Source organism: Lutra lutra, chromosome 16 (genome assembly GCF_902655055.1).
Source record: "Lutra lutra chromosome 16, mLutLut1.2, whole genome shotgun sequence".
NCBI lineage: Eukaryota > Metazoa > Chordata > Mammalia > Carnivora > Mustelidae > Lutra > Lutra lutra.
In genome coordinates, this window is record NC_062293.1 from 49,961,962 (window position 1) to 49,979,094 (window position 17,133).

The 17,133-nt window shown below is 46.0% G+C and overlaps 1 protein-coding gene across 6 annotated transcripts in view; it reads left to right on the forward strand.

The window, feature by feature from the left end:
• PRPSAP2 (phosphoribosyl pyrophosphate synthetase associated protein 2) overlaps positions 1–16,674 on the forward strand; it is a 50,665-nt gene extending 33,991 nt beyond the window's left edge. For 3 of the 6 annotated variants that reach the window (XM_047707570.1, XM_047707567.1, XM_047707568.1), the window contains 3 exons: positions 6,258–6,328; positions 10,128–10,274; positions 14,651–15,402. In XM_047707570.1, the coding sequence (XP_047563526.1) occupies positions 6,258–6,328; positions 10,128–10,274; positions 14,651–14,809 (377 nt within the window). In that variant the 3' untranslated portion in view covers positions 14,810–15,402. Of the gene's footprint in view, positions 1–6,257; positions 6,329–10,127; positions 10,275–14,650; positions 15,403–15,511 lie in introns of those variants that run through there. The other 3 variants (XR_007123409.1, XR_007123408.1, XM_047707571.1) reach the window with 3 other exon arrangements.
• Positions 16,675–17,133: the final 459 nt, after the last annotated feature.

Here is a 17,133-nt window from a genome sequence, read left to right on the forward strand (position 1 = left end):
GGGGTAAGGTGGCAGGAGTCTGCTGGAGGGGATGGGAGGGTTTTCAATGCCCGGTCTTTAACTTGCATTACAAAAGGCTGCAGAGTTCTCTGGAGCTGGCGCTGTGGGTATCTTTGGTGTCTTCCGAAGTCCAAGCCCGCGCTGGGTGTTAGATTGCAGGGAAGAGAGGCAAGAGATAGGGAGGGTGGATCTGGGAGGCTGATAGAGTTACACAGATGCACCATGGGAGGGCTTTGACCTCGGGCTGGGCTGGGCTGGGCTGGGCTGTGCTGTGCTGTCCTGTCCTGTCCTGTCCAATCTAGCGGCCCCCTGTCCACTGGAATGGGGCGAATGGGAACCAGGTGTGCAGGGAATGTGAAGGACATGCACTCTGGGTGTGAAAACCGTAGTGTGAAAGATCTTTATTAATCAGTTTTTTATTGAGTCCCTGTTGAAGTGATTAATTGACATATTGGATTAAATAAAATGTATTCTTAAAATTAGTTTCATCTATTTCTTTGTGCTTTTGTAATGTGGCTGCTAGAAAATTTAACATGACATCCATGGCTTCCATTTGTGACTTAGCGTATATCACTGCCCTGGGAGTCTAGCAGTGGCCTCACTGGACGGGAAGGCCTGTGCTCTCCCATTCCATCTTGGGAGCTGGCGCTCTCCCATTGTGCCGGGAGTTTAAAGGGGGGGAGCACCTGGGTGGCTCAGTCGTTAGGCGTCTGCCTTCGGCTCAGGTCATGATCCGGGGGTCCTGGGATGGACCAGTGGGGAGTCTGCTGACCCCGCTTGTGCTCTCTGTCTCAAATGAATAAGTAAATATCTTAAAAAAAAAAAACAAAACACGGAGAGAGAGCTGGGGCTGGAGCCAGGGTTCGGGATTTGCTAATTAGGCCCCACATTAGTGTGTGTACCACCCTGTAAGGCTGCTGGGCACTCAGGCCTATGGCTGGCCTTGCCTTCAGAGCCCACGTCTGCTCAGTGAGGGGCAGTGTCAGACAGCCCTACAGGGCTCTACAGGGATGAGCCCATTCCCTGAGCTCCGGGCGGGGTGGGGGGGAAGCACATTCCCATTCAGCTTTGCAGTTACGTCAGCTATGTTCAGGAACGTTTCAGCAAGATGAACCAGCTCCTTTTAACTTCTGGGCTTTAGTTTTTTTTTTTGTTTGTTTTTTTAGATTTTTTTTTTTTAAGATTTTATTTATTTATTTGAGAGAGAGACAGTGAGAGAGAGCATGAGCGAGGAGAAGGTCAGAGGGAGAAGCAGACTCCCCATGGAGCTGGGAGCCCGATGTGGGACTCGATCCCGGGACTCCGGGATCATGACCTGAGCCGAAGGCAGTCGTCCAACCAACTGAGCCACCCAGGCGTCCCCTGGGCTTTAGTTTTAAGTGCAGTCTTAGCCAGTCATTTCTGGGCTGGAGAGACGGAGCTTCGCGTCCCCCATGTAAAAACAAGGGACCAGGGCTTTCTGACATTTCCTTTATGTTTCAGTTTGTTTCATCGTGATTGTAATGATAACATTTCTGTGTTTACATTTTGACTCAAGCAGTGAACACTAGAGGACTTGGGGGAGAATATACCAGAATTTGTCGAACTTTTTTTGCACGTTTGCTGGCCTGGCCCTCTAGCCTTGTTTAAGTTGGTAGCAAGTAGATATATGCAAATAGACATCTGGAGGCAGTAGAAAGCATTATTCCTCTGCCGCTTCACACGTATATTTTGAGATTGTGATGACATCAAAAGATTTTAATATTCAGCATTATATTTAAAAAAATTAGTTTGTATTTTCTGGTTTCTTACAGAAGGAAAATGCCAACTAAAAAAGAAAACAGTACTTTTCCAGAATAGGAACACATTATATAAATTATTCAAAACAGAGTGAGTAAAGGAAGGAAACACTCATCAGCACTAAATCCAGACACACAGCATTTTTACCTTCTGCTGGGGCTCTTCCCATGGTTTCCTTCCTTGGGTTACGGAGCCGCGGTGCCAACAGGCACAGATTCCATAACACACCTTCTCCCAGGTGATTGAAAACTTGCTTGAACAGCAGTTTTAACGGCTGTCGAATATCCCATCTGCGGATGTGGCTGAAACCTAAGCTCAGTCAGGTTCTAGCAGGTGTGTGTTTTCACCTGCCTTTTTTTTTTTTTTTTCTAAGATTTTATTTATTTTAGAGAGAGTGAGCAGTGGGGAGGAGCAGAGGGAGAGGGAGAGACTCTGCAGCACACCCCGCACTGATCGCGGAGCCCCATGCGGGGCTTGATCTTATGACCCTGAGGTTATGACCCCCGCCAAAAGCAAGAGTCAGATGATTAGCCTACTGAGCCCCCCAGGTGCCCAGATGTTTGCGCCTGTCCTTTGCCAGTGTAATGTTTCAGTGGACGTGTGTGGGTAAACTCTTGCTCTGTACCTGGGCTTCTGCATGAGATTTATGAATTCAAAGGTAAGACTGTTCATACGGCTCTTTGTCAGGCCGATTCCCTAAAGGCTACACTGTTGTACTCTTTTTCCAGTCCTGGGGTCAGGTGCCTGGGAAAGGAAGTGTGGAAAGTGTAAAAAATTCAGTTTTGGGATTTATCTTGCTTTGTTTGGTTTTACATTTCTGTTGTCCTCCCCCCCCCCCCCCCCCCGCCACCTAGGATCACATGACATTTAATTGTCCTATGTCTTTAGCTTCCTTCAGTCCACAGCATTGGTTCTCAACTGTGGTGGGGGGGGTGCCATGGATTTTGTCCCATTGAGCACACTTGGTTGGAGATGTCTGACATTTTTGGTGGTCATAATTGAGGGGGCCAAGGATGCCGTAAATATCCCGTAACACACGGGACAGCTCCCACCACAAAGAATTATCTGACCCTAAATGTGACTGGTGCCCAGGTTGAGAAGCTCTGATCTGGAGTGCTCCTGCTTTTTTCCTTTGGTGACACTGACTTTTCTTCCAGAACTGTAAGTGAGGGATGCCCGGGTGGCTCAGTTGGTTAAACATCTGCCTTCGGCTCAGGTCATGATCTCGGGATCCTGGGATTTGATTCCTGCATTGGGCTCCTTGCTCAGTGGGGAGTCTGCTTCTCCCTCTGCCCGCTGCTCCCCCTGCTTGTGCTCTCTCTCCCTGCCTGTCAAATAAATAAATAAAATCTTTAAAAATAAGTAAAAAGTAAAAATTGAAGTGAAGCTCACATAACAGCTGTTTTAAAGTATACAGTTCACTGGCATTTAGTACATTTACAGTCCTGTGCAACCCCCGTATCTTTTAAGTTTCAAACATTTCATCACCCCAGGGAACACCCTTACACACTGAATGGTCACACCCCACGCCCCTTGCCCTCACTAATCTGCTTTCTGTTCTTACGACTTTGCCTGTTCCAGACATTTCATATAAATGGAATCATCCAGACTGTCTTTGTTGTTCATTCATGTCTTTGTGTGTATCAGGACTTAATTTCTTTTGATGGCTGAGTAATTTTCCGTTGTGTGTGGATATGCCACAGCATGTTGTGCTTTCATCCGCAGATAGACACTGGAGTTGTTTCAACCTTTGGCTGTGAGGCTGTTACATTTTTGTTCACGTGCAAGTTTCTTCTGGATGTGATTTCATTTCTCCAGAGTCTATACCTAGGATTATAGTGGCTGGATCATATGGTAATTTTATGTTAACTTTTTGAGGAGCTACCCATCTATTGTCCATCGCAGCTGTACCATTTGACATTCCTCCCAGCAAAGGTTAAAGGTTCTGATTTCTCCACATCCTTACCAACACTGTTTTCTGATTTTTTTTTTTTAAAGATCTTATTTACCTATTTGACAGAGAGAACAGAGTTCACAAGTAGCAGAGAGGCAGAGAGAGAGAGGGGGAAGCAGGCTCCCTGCTAAGCAGAGAGCCCGATGCAGGGCTCGATCCCAGGACCTGAGATCCTGACCTGAGCCGAAGGCAGAGGCTTTAACCCACTGAGCCACCCAGGCGCCCCAATGTTTTCTGATTTTGTTGATGATCATCTGCCTGGTGTGTTGAAGGGTACTTTGTTACAGTTTTTTCCTGCATTTCCCTAATGGCTCATGACGTTTCATCTTCTCATGTGCTTGTCCATTTGTGTATCTTCTTGGGAGAAATGTCTGTTCACATTTTTTGCTTATTATTGAATTGAGTTGTTTGTCCTTTTATAGTTGAGCTGTAGGAGTTCTTTACATATTCTGGACACTTGACTCTTTGTCGAAAATATGTATGTTTTCTCTCATTGTGTAGTTTGTCTTCACTTTCCTGATACTGTCCTTTGGTGCATGGAAGCTTTTAATTTTGATGAAATCCCAGTTTATCTGTATTTCAGTCTGTTGCTTGTCTTTTGGTGTCTTAGCTAAGAATCCTTTGTCAAATCCAAGGTCATGAGGATTTACTCCCATGTTTTCTACTTAGAGTTTTATAGCTTTAGCTCTTATTTTTAGGTCTTTGATCCATTTCGAGTTAATTTTTCAATATGGTGTGAGGTAAGAGTGCAAGTTCATTCTTTTATATGTGGATATCCAGTTTTCCCAGCACCACTTGTCAAAAACTGTTTCCTTTCCCCATCGAATGGCCTTGACACTCTTGTCAAAAATCAATTCTAAGTGCCCCTCAGTGGTTGAATGGTTAAAGAAAATGTGTATATATACAGTAGAGTATTATTCAGCCATCAGAAGGAAATCCTGCCATTTATGGCAACATGGATGGACTCTGAGGATGTTGTGCTAAGTGAAATAAGTCAGAGAAGGACAGATACTGTGTGGTGTCAATGACATGTAGAAGCTAAAGGAAAGGTCGAACTCACAGAAACAGACAATAGAGTGGTAGTTACGAGGTCCTGGGGGTGATGGATGAAACAGAGTTATAAAATGAATAGCTTCTGGGGACTCTAACGTATAGCATAGTGACTGTAGTTAATAATACTATATTATTTACTTGAAAGTTACTAAGAGTAGCTTTTTTTCTTTTTAAAATTTTACTCATTTATTTGAGAGAGTGAGAGCACAAACTGGGGAGAGGCAGGCAGAGGGAGAAGCAGACTCCCTGCTTAGCAGGGAGCCTGTTGTGGGGCTTGATTCCAGGACCCCGAATCATGACCTGAACCGAAGGTAGATGCTTAACTGACAGAGCCACCCAGGTCCCTCTAAGAGAGTAGATCTTAAACATCCTCACCACACACACACAAAATTGTAATTATGTGAAGTGATGGGTATGTTAACTCATCTTATTGTGGTAATCATTTTGCAGTATGTACGTGTATCAAATCATTATGTTGTACACAGTGTTATATGTCAATGACATATCAAGAAAGCTGGGGGAAGAATCGATTGTAGATGTTTGGGTTTATTTGTGGACACTTGGTTCTGTTCCATTGATCTGCTTATCTCCATTCTTATGCAAGTACCACATTTGATTAATTGCTTTGTAATAAGTTCTGAAATAGAGAAGTGTGAGTCCTGCACCTTTATTCTTTCTTTTTAAAAGATTTTTCTGGCCACTTGGGGTCCCTTTTATTTTGATATATTAGGATTTTGGGGTCAGGTAATTTCTGCCAGAAAAGCAGTTGGGATTCTGATAAGGATTGCATTGAATCTATAGATCACTTTGGGGAGCATTGCCATCTTACCAGTATTAATGCTTTGATCCATGAACATGGGATGTCTTTCCATTTATCTATGTTTTCTTTAATTTCTTTCAGCAGTGTTTTATAGTTTCAGTGTACAGGTCTTTCACCTCTTTGGTTGAATTTATTTTTAGGGATTTTATTCTTTTTACTGCTTTTACAAGTGGAGTTGTTTTCCTAATTTCTCCTTCAGCTCATTCATTGCTCGTGTAGAAACAACTGATTTTTGTGTGTTACCTTGCAGCTCTGGTGAATTGGTGTGTTAGCTTTGGTAGTTCTTTGTGGATTCTTTGGTGTTTTTTATATGTAGGATCATGTCATTTGCTAGTAGAGATAGCTTTACTTCTTTCTGTCCCACCTGGATCCCTTTTATTTCTTTTTCTTGCCTAATTACCGTGGCTAGTGCATCCAGTATCGTGTTGAGTAGCAGTGGTGAGAGCAGGCATCCCTGGCTTGTTCCTGATATTAGGGGGAAATTTTCAGTCTTTCATTAAGTAGGATGTCAGCTGTGAGTTTTTCATAGTTGCCCTTCAGGTTGAGGAAGTTCCCATCTGTTTCTAGTTTCTGGCTCTTTTTATCATGAGACATTAACTTTTTAAAGGCTTTAATATAGAGATTTTTGTGTGTGTGTTTTATTCTGACCAGTGCTGATTCCTAAGGAAAAGCCCCCAATCACAGTTGTTGGCGATGTTGGAGGAAGGATCGCCATCATTGTGGTATGTAGATCTCTCTTCTTATTATTAATTGTTGTATTTGCCATTGTTATTCTTTTGAATTATTTGTTAATGGTGTGGGGATAGCCGTGTGGCCAGGTAAGTCTCCTTTAAGTTGGTACCTTGTGCTAAATGTTTACTTTGGTCCCCAAGCTGAAAATTGTTATCATTAGTTTATTAAGAAATTGTAACTAACTCCTTAGTTTTACTAAATGTTTGCAGCTGTTTGTCATACCACAGGAAATTTTTTTGCAATAAAGGTAGGGTGCAAAATTGGTAACTGTTTAAAACATACATTCTCCTGCCCTTCACAAAACCAGTGCACAGGAGTACATTTAATGCCGATATCATTAAAACAATAATACGAACACGTGTGTGTACCCCATTGCTCCGCTTGGAAACAGAATGTGGTCCTGTCCCCATGAGGCCGCCTTGGCTCTTCCCTGGTCTTTCTTCCCTCTCCTCCCCCCAGAGGTTGTCAGCAACCCGAAAGTCACCGTGCATGCCCTTACTTGCTGTTACATTCTGCCATGACCGTATGTATCCCTAAACGCTAGGTGGTTCTGTTTTTCATGTTCTTGCTGTTTGTATAATGAAGTCTTTGTGTACTTTATGACTTCCCTTCAGTGCTGGTTTGGGATTTCTCCATGTAGTAACATGTGGTTGCACATTGTGTTCTGTTTCTGGTACAACCGTGACACGGCATACCGATCTGTTCTCCAGGCAATGAACGTACAGTTTCTCTCTTTCCAGATAATACTGGCTCTGAACAGTCTTATGCCTGTTTTCTGGACCATATGTGTACAACTTTCTTGGGTTCCTGGGAGTGGGGCGGTTGGGTCAGAAGGCACACACATTTCCAACTTCCCTGACTAGTGCCAGCCTGTTTCCAGAGTGGTCGCTCCAGTTCACCAAGACTCCATGGTGGGGGCCTCTCGCTCTTCCCAGTGCTTGAGGTTTTGCTTGTGAATTTCTGAATCCACAAAGTCTTTTCTGAGTTCAGAGTCTCTCACGTCATCTTCTAGAATAATAGCTGCCCATGAATTTATTCATTATTTAACAAAATCTGTTATAATAAGATGCTGTGAATTTAGTAATGCCTTTGCCCCCTTTCTACTGCATTAAAAAAAAAAAACCCGTTTTATTTTGAAGTAATTTTGATTCATAGGAATCGTACAGACAAGTCTTAAGTTCCTTGATCCAGCTTCCTCCTCCTTGCTTAACTGTGGTGCAGTAACAGAGTCTGGAAATGGAGGTCGCCACCACCCACACAGCTGCTCCCGAAAGCCCTGGTATGACAAAGCCCTGGTATGACATGTATGTGTGTAGACGTGTGCAGGCTTATCACACGTGGAGCTTTGTGTAACCACCATCGTGGTCAGATACAGAGTGACGCCACTTCCAGGCTCCTTCATGCTACTCCTTCATCTCCAGGTCCCTCCTTGCCCCCTGATGCCAACTTGTGGCGGTGGCTAACCTGTCCTCTGTCTTTATAATGGTGACTTCGAGAAAGACATACAAGTGGAGAATACAGTCAGTCAGCCTTTAAGATCGATTTTTTGTTCACTTAGCATGCTTCCCTGGGGATCCAACCAAGTGGTTATGTATAGTAACACATCTTTTTAGGCTGCGCTGTTTTCCACGCACGTCGGTACCACAGTTGAACCACTGCAGGACATCTGAATTGTTTCTGGTTTTCTGCTACTAGAAATAAAACTGCTGTGCACATTTGTGTATAGGTTTTTGTGTGAACAGAGTTTTACTTTTTCTGTGCTAAATGGCCAAAGGTGCGATTAGTGGCTTGCGCGGTGATTGCAAACACAGTTTATAAGAACCCGTCAAACTTTGTTTCCGAGTGGTTGTACCATTTTGCCAGTAACACTTTTAAAGTAACACCTACGTTTTTCTTCTTTGATCATGGTAATACCGGTATAAACATGAAAGGAATAATATCTATGCATATAAAATAAATGCGTGAATACTTATTCAAGTCTAGCCTATGCTTGATACCCTAGTGGGCTTAAAGTAACTTTGGTAGCCTGGGTGTGATAGGAAAGACTGTGTTTTCCACTTCCTGTGTCTTTCTCCTGCACATCCCCTTTACAGCTCACACAAACGTGTAGGGTTTTTCTCTGTGATACCAGTTACTTGTCCTACAAGTTAACTGAGGTCTTTTTTTTTTTTTTAAAGCTTTTATTTGAGAGAGAAAGCATGGGGGGTTGTGCAGAGAAAGAGTGCATGGGAGCCCGATGTGGGGCTCCATCCCAGGACCCCAAAATCACGACCTGAGCCAAAGGCAGATGCTTAACCAACTGAGCCACCCAGGTGCCCCAATTTAACTCAGTACTGACACTGTCCACCCAGAGCTAGTGTCAGAGCCCCACGGGTTAAGGGTCAGTCCCACAAGACTTCTCCCACCCTACTTCCGATACCATTTGCATGTACGGCCCAGGGTTATGCGCAGCTTCTGTATGATTTGGCTACAAAGCAGAGGTTCCCATGACCCCTTCAGGCTGCATTAATTTGCTAGAGCGGCTCACAGAATTCAGCAGCTCACAGAACACTTGTATGGACCAGTTTATTAAAGGATGTCATAAGGGATACCGATGAGGAGATAAATAGGGCAAGGTCTGGGGTTGTCCAGAGGACACAATATTTTGTCCCCATGGAGTTGGGGTATGTCACCCTCCCAGTATGTGGATGTGTTCACCAGTCTGGAAGCTCTCCAAACTCTGTACTTTTGGGGGTTTTATGGAGGTTTCATCACGTAGGCATGATAGATCATTAACTCTGTTTCCAGCCTCCTCCACTCTCTGGAGAATGGGGTTTGGAGGATGGAAATCCCAAGCTTCTCCTCATGGCGTGGTCTTTCTGGTGACAAGCCCCCATTCAGGATCCCACTGGGAGTCACCTCATCAGAATAAAAGATGCCCCTAGCGCTCTTATCACTTAGGAATTTACAAGGGTTTTAGGAGCCCCGTGTCAGGAACAGGATCAGAGACAAATAGTATAACAAAAGATGTTCTTAGTGTTCTCATCATCACTTAGAAATTTACAAGGGTTTAAGGAACTCTGTTCGTGGAGACCAATATATATATTTTCTACCCTGTCATACTGGGAGCCTGTGGCACCTAGGTGGGAAACCACCGGACTGTGTATTTTGTTAAAACACCATTACCGTCTTTTCCATTTTAAAGCCGTAGGTAAGTAAGCATATTTCCCATGTGCCCAGAGGAGAAGATGTGGAAAATAAGGAAAACCAAGAAGAAAAGAGGAAAGGACTAGCTAGAGCCTAGCACTTTTGGCAGTTTTGTTATGCATTAAAAAAAAACAAAAACCCTTAACAGGACGCTTGGGTGGCTCAGTCGGTTAAGTGTCTACCTTCGGCTCAGGTCATGACCCGGGATTCCTAGGATCCAGTCTTGCATGGGACTTTGTGCCCCATGGGGAGTCTGCTTCTCCTCCCTCTGCTGCTCTCTTCTCTGTCAAATAAATAAAATCTTTAAAAAACAAAACAAAAGACCTTCAATGAGCATTTCTGGAGCCTTTGCCCACTGAGGAAACATTTCCAGACCCACAAGGGTTAATGTGGAGATGGCGGCCCCAGGGAGCCCCCAGTGTGGCCAAGAGGCCTGCAGGGAATGTGTCAGGAGCACAGTGACCTGCCGTGTCCCGATATCCCCACATTAGATGGGGCCGCAGTTCTGCTGGAGTGGAATGATACCCTTTGTTTTTTTGGATTTGGGGAACCTGCCTTTGCCCCCATGTTTATGCACCTTCTGCTCCCTCCGTGACTTGACAGGATGACATCATTGATGACGTGGACAGCTTCCTCGCCGCGGCAGAGACCCTGAAGGAAAGGGGCGCGTATAAGATCTTTGTGATGGCAACTCACGGCTTGTTGTCGTCAGATGCTCCCCGGCTGATTGAAGAGTCTGCCATCGACGAGGTAACAGCCACGGCTCTGGGCACAGCTGCCCCGGCACCTGTGTGCCTCCCGGTCCCAGTTAGAGCAAGTGGGGGGGAGGGCATTATTTTGTGGTTAAGAATGGATTCACAATGTGGGTTATGTTTGCGTTTCAGGGCCCGGAAGCCTGTCTTTAGCCCATGGTAATAGTTTTACTGACTCTTGTAAATGGGGCATGTGACGCATGGTACCATGCACACTACCCCCTCCCTGACCCCCAGACTCCATCACAGGCCTGCAGGTTCCCCGTCTGCACCCCTTTTAGAAAGACAGGAAGCCCTACCTCAAAAAGGTTAAGGGACTTCTTAAGGTCACACAGCTAGTAGGCTGAGCCTTTATGATGGCAAAGCCCGGCTCTCTCACTGGGACAGACAGATGCCTGTGGTATGAAACTGGGAGGAAGGCACACGGTGCAGTTTTCCCAAGCTGCTTGTGGCTCCCTTGAGGCTGAAACCAAGTCCTGGTTTACTCCCCCTGCTTTGTCTGACCCCCAACCCCCAGGTCAGCCGGCTCATCTGCTTGTCCACTCCGACCGCATAAATCACATTTTTAATCTCTCTTAAGAAATGGAGGTGTTCTGCCCTGTAAATTCCTGAGTATTGAATCGTACATGGCTCAGACTCCTTTTACTTTTCCAAGTCCCACACTCTTCTCTTCAGCGGTCAGTCTTGAGCCTGGCCCCGTGTTAATGGGTTCAAGGTGCCTTCTCACAGACAGAGGCCAGGCTGGTGTGGCCAGGATCACATCCAGCCTCCTTACTCAGCGGGACAGATAATCCTAAGGGCCAAGAACACGTGAAAGGCGTTCAGGGCCACAAACCGGATACAGAACTCCCATACTGAGTACACGGAGAGGTCTTCAGGCCCGAGGCAGCAGCTCTCACGGGCTGTCCACGTGGTTCCCACGGGCGCTGTGTGTGGGCAGATTCAAGAGAGCAAGCCACAGGAATGTGGGGGACCTGCGGGAGCCCGGCCTCCTAGAGCAGAGTGGACTTTGGAGAGGAGGCATAAAAGCAGCAGAAATGGACGCAAGTGCACCCGAGTCTGGCTACCGGAGTCTCGAGGGGGAGGCTGCCTTTGTGGATGGGCGCCCTTGTGTCTTGAGAGGGGCCTTACGCCGATGCCCAGGAGGAGGAGTCAGGCCAGTGGCTAGTGGCTACACCGGGTTCTGGGGCGCCTGGGCGGCTCCGTCGGTTAAGCGCCTGCCTTCGGCTCAGGTCATGATCTGGGGCCTAGGATCGAGCCCCGCGTCGGGCTCCCTGCTCAGCGGGGAGTCTGCTTCTCCCTCTCCTCCCTGCTCTCGCTCGCTCTCACTATCTCTGTCTCTCTCAAATAAATAAAATCTTTACAAGTAAAAATAAAAAATAAATCAGCGGGGTTTCTGTGTTCATTCTGGTTAGGAAGCTCAGGTTTTTCCTGTAAGCTTACGGGTAAAGCACAGTCCCACGGTGGAGGGTAAGCCAGGCAGGGGCAACAGCAGAGCCCCCAGTCAGGAGGCGGAAGCGGGGAGAGGTGGGGAGGCTGCCGTCCTCCTCTTCTGGAGTACGAGCCTGTAGTGCTCGGGGCTGATGAATCAGGATTGGAAGTGGGGTTTGTGGTTTGTTTTAGCAAATAACTTAAATGTGCAGAATAGACATCCATAACGTGGTAGGCTAGTGGTTGCCAAGCCTTTGGGAAGGGGTGAGATGAGGAGTGACAGCGAAGGGGTGCAGGGTCTCTTTTTGGGGGACATGGGAAACCCAGCTCTGATTGTTCCAAACACCAGTGAAGCGTACGCTGTAAATGGCTGACTGGAGGGTACACGAATGATACCTCAATAAAACTGGTGCTTTTTAAAAATTCTGTTTATTTATTTGACAGAGAGAGAGTGCACGCAGGCAGGGGGAGGGGCAGAGAGAGAGGGAGAAACAGGCTCCCCACTGAGCAGAGAGCCCAATGCGGGACTCGATCCCAGGACCCTGAGATCATGACCTGAGCCAAAGGCAGACGCTTAACCGACTGAGTCACCCAGGCTTCCCTCAAGGCAGTACTTCTAAAATGTGGTTAGAATAGGTGTGGAAGATCCATTCCCCAGTGAGGGGGGTTGATGCGTGAAAAACCGGCCCCTGCAAGGGAACATGGGGCATGGAGTGCAGGCACAGCAGCCCTGCCCTGGGGTCACCCCCCTCCCCCCGCCAATTCTCTGGGAGGGGTGCCAAGAGGCCCGTGTTTGATACCAGTGGGTAGGGGTTCTGCTTTGTTGTTGTTGTTGAATTTGGGAACTGTTCTCTTTTATAGGCCGTGATAATTTATGTGAGTCTTGACGTTTCTGTTGTTGCCTCAGTTGCCAGGAATGTCAGATACAAAAGCAGGAGTCACCAGGATCAGATGAGGCTAGGCTTTCATGTCCATCGTGCTGGTTTGGAGCAATCCTGACTGTCCGTCTCTGTGTCACCAGTCTCGTGTGTGCGCGTCCTTATCATAAGCAGTCACGAGGCTTATTTCGGAAGTAGGGAGTATAGATTATAAATAAAATTAAACAATCATTCCCATCCCCTGTTTTTTTTTTTTTTAAGATTTTATTTATTTATTTGACAGACAGAGATCACAAGTAGGCAGAGAAGCAGGCAGAAAGAGAGGAGGAAGCAGGCTCCCTGCTGAGCAGAGAGCCCGATGCGGGGCTCGATCCCAGGACCCTGGGATCATGACCTGAGCTGAAGGCAGAGGCTTTAACCCACTGAGCCACCCAGGCACCGCCCCCATCCCCTGTTTTTTTAAAGACGGCTGAGTATTTTTTTTTTTTTCCCCATTTGTAGCTGCTGGAAAGTGCTTGTCTTTCTTTGATTTTTATCAAATCTTAATTTTAAGAAAAACAGTTTTACTGAGATATAATTCACATACCATACAGTTCACCCATTGAAAGTATAAGATTCACTGGTTTTTAGTGTACTCACAGAATTGTGCAGCCCCCATTCTCATCCCCCCCAGAAAAAAGCCCTGATTCTCATTAGCAGTCCACTCCTTCCCCATTTCTTCCCAGTCCACTCAGCCTTACACACCCACTAATCCGCTTTCTGTCTCTATAGGTTTACCGAACCTGGGCATTTCCTATAAATGAAATCCTGGGATGTGTGACTTTTGTATCTGGCTTTTTCACTTGGCGTGCTATTTTGAAAGTTCATCCTTGCCGGAGCAGGGTACCAGTACTGCATTCTTATTTGTTGCTGAATATTTCGTCAAATGGAAATGCCACATTTTGCCTTTTCATTCGTAAGGTTATGGCAGTTTGGGTCATTTATACTTTTTGACTCTTGTAAACATTTCTGTATAAGTTTTTTTTTTTTTTTTAAGATTTTATTTATTTATTTGACAGAGATCACAAGTAGGCAGAGAGGCAGGTGCGGGGGTGGTGGGGAAGCAGGCTCCCTGCTGAGCAGAGGGCCTGATGCGGAACTCGATCCCAGGACCCTGGGACCATGATCTGTACCGAAGGCTTAGGCTTTAACCCACTGAGCCACCCAGGCGCCCCCATGTATAAGTTTTTGAACAAAGATATGGTTTCATTTCTCTTGGGCCCTATGGCAACTCTATGTTTAACCTTTTGAGGAACTTCCAGACTGTTTTCCAAAGTAGCCAAACCATTTTTCACCCCTCCCACCAGCAGCATCTGAGGGGTCTGGTTTCCCCACAACCTCACGGTAGTTCTGGTTTTTTGCCTGTAGCTGTCTCAGTGGGTGTCAGGGTATCAGATCTTGAGTTAAGACATAGTGGGTGTCAAGGTATCAGATCTTGACTAACAGGTAGTGGGGACTCCTGGGTGGCACAGTTGGTTAAGCGTCCTACCCTCAGTTTCAGCTCAGGTCGTGAGATCGAGCCCTGCATTGGGCTGCTTGCTTAGCACAGAGTCTGCTTAAGACTCTCTCTCCCTCTCCCTGTGCCCCTTCCCTCTGCACTCATGCTCTCTCTCTCAAATAAGTAAATAAATCTTAAAAAAAGAAAGAAAAAAGCGGGGGGGATGCCTGGGTGACTCAGTTGATTAAGCCTCTGCCTTTGGCTCAGGTCATGATCTCAGGGTCCTGGGATCGAACCCCACATCGGGCTCTCTGCTTGGCGGGGAGCCTGCTTTTCCCTCTTCCTCTGCTATTCCTCTGGCTTGCGCTTTCTCGCTCTCTGTCAAATAAATAAAATCTTAAAAAAAAAAAAAAAGGAAGAAACACAAGTAGTGTTCACATTGACTGAAAACACTTCTGAAGGTATAGTAGGCTCACTGTCCTGTCAAGCAGAACCACAGAGATTTGGGAATATATGGGATTTTCAGATCTGGCCAGGAAGCTGCCTGGTTCTCTGATGCTCTTGGATCTTTGTCCTCTCGATTTGCAGGTGGTGGTCACCAATACGATTCCACATGAAATCCAGAAGCTCCAATGCCCTAAAATTAAAACCGTGGACATCAGCATGATCCTCTCAGAAGCCATCCGTCGGATTCACAATGGGGAGTCCATGTCCTACCTTTTCAGAAACATAGGTTTAGATGACTGAACAGCTTTCCTTTCTTAAAACTCCGGAGGGCCAAACTGGAAACAGACAGTACTGTGAGGGGTTATGCCTGATGCAATGTACTACCCAGGGGCTGTCTGTGCTTTGTTCCTTCCTTTTTGTTGATTCCTACGAAGATAGACCAACTTTTTAATGTCGGTTTAGGTGTTTGTGAGTTTTTTGGGCAATTTTTATAAAAGAAAAACTATATTCTCCTCCTAAATGAATTAACAACCCGGTTGTTTATAGCTGAACTATTTCAACAATAACCTGGAGTAAGATTTTTAAGCCCACAGCTTTTCCCAAAGTTGCTGGAGCCCAAGTGCTTAAAAAAGTTCATGAAATCAAATGATCTGTATACTGTGTCATACCTGCCACTGAGAAGCCAAAAAGATGATCCCGTCGAATCCCAGCAAGTGACATTTTTAGAAACGCTTTTATAGACACGCATAGGCAAACGACTATTACCTGACCGTTATTTATTTTCCGCAACAAAAGAAGGAATATGAAACTTACATTGTGTGTGGGTTTTTTTAAAACTTTGTGTCCGGGCCGTTGTTTATAACTAAAATAAAATGAACACTGAATACACGTGCTGCGAGTGTCCAAGTGTCGGGTCCGCTTGTGGCGTTTTGTCTTCTGTGGCTTGTCACGGTGGCACAGTAGCCTCCCAGGGGTATAATGTCTCCCATTCTGTTTGTCCAGGACCTGCACGTGTCTGACGCGTGATCACTTGGCTGTGGCAGGAGAGGAGTTGGAGGTGCAGGCTGCGAGCCCCGGGGGGCAGGTCAGCGGGTTGGTGTGCGCTGCCGCCTGCGTCTTGGCATGGCTTTGTTCGGCTCCCTGTTCAGTAGCACAGCCATGCGCTGAGCACAGTGCTGCCTCTGCATGCCTCAGAAGACGAGATGCTGGGGGTGGTCGCAGAGGGCAAGTGCTAACACCTTTGTTCATGTCCGGCAGCAAGAACCACCTGCTCCGCGGTTCAGAGTGCAGAACTCAGAACTTGACTGTGACACTTGTCCCAGGCTCGGGAACGCTGGGTTCCGGGGAGTTAGGCCGGCATGTTCTCCCACCAAGGTCCTGCAGTGGCACTCCTATCAAATTCACGGAGGCAAAGATTTTTCTTTTCGTTTCAAATAAACGTCACCCCCAGTGTGGGTCTTGAACTCACGACCCTAAGATCAAGAGCCAGCCAGGAGCCCCAGGACTATTTTTTTTTTCCTTCCAAAAACACTTGAGCCTGTGGTTTCTGCCTGTGTTAGAATCTGGAATAAAATAGCAAGTGACTTGGCACAAAATTAAGATCGGTCACTTACTGTTTGCCATATCTGGGTTTCTTGACGACTTGCTCTGGAGCAGTTCTGCGGCCCTGCGCATGCAGGAGTGCCATTAACAGTGGTGAGCAGGGGACCATCTCTCTGCTCATCACACCCAGCAGTGTCCAGACCCTTCCTGATCCGCGATCTCAGCCAGACAGCCTGTGGTGGTTGGGCTCCCGCAGGTGCATGAAAGAAAGGTATTTTGTTAATTCCCTAAAGTAATGCTTGGATCTGATCAAAGTAGAAGTCTGCACTGTTAATGTCGGACATTAACTCTTGCTTCGAACTGTGTGACCTTAAAATAAGCCCTCTCCTTTCTACGTTGCAAGCATGGTTTTCTTTGCTTTATGAGACTCTTGAAAGTAACCATGTTTTCCTTTTACTTCCAAATGAATAAGCTGACAGACGTCTACCAGGATGGTGGAATGGGGAACTCCAAAAGTCTCTTCCTCCATAAAAGGAGAGAATCAATGGGCAAAAACAGAATCAACTGTATTGGGACTCTAGAAAGTTATCCAAAGTTTACAGCAACCAAGTAAATGGTCAGTTAAGGGGAAAAAAAAAAAAAGGCGAAACAATAATAAAAATGGCTGACTCTTGACAAGTTTGCTTTGTGGCACTTTAACTTACCCTAGTACCTTTCATTTCATGTTTCCTGGCAGCATGGAAGATGATAACCTGCATTTCTGGTACATGTTCCTTGTACCAGTGGGAGTAGAATACTGTTCTCAGAATTAGTTACTTGTTTGGACCTGTCTATTGGCTGCTTGAAGTACTGACTCAAAGGACTTGTCTTAATTTTACCCAACTCCGAACTCCAAAGAACAGAGGGACAATGGTTGAAAAAATGTAAAGGCAAATGTATTAGCCACTCTTCTTGGGGCATACAATGAAACCACTAAAAGCTTGGGGGAAAGGCTAGGGGATGAGATACGTCAGGGGGAAAGGGTTTTGAAAAGCTCGCACACATTCCTGGGGATACAAAGGGCATTGATTGCACCGAGTTGA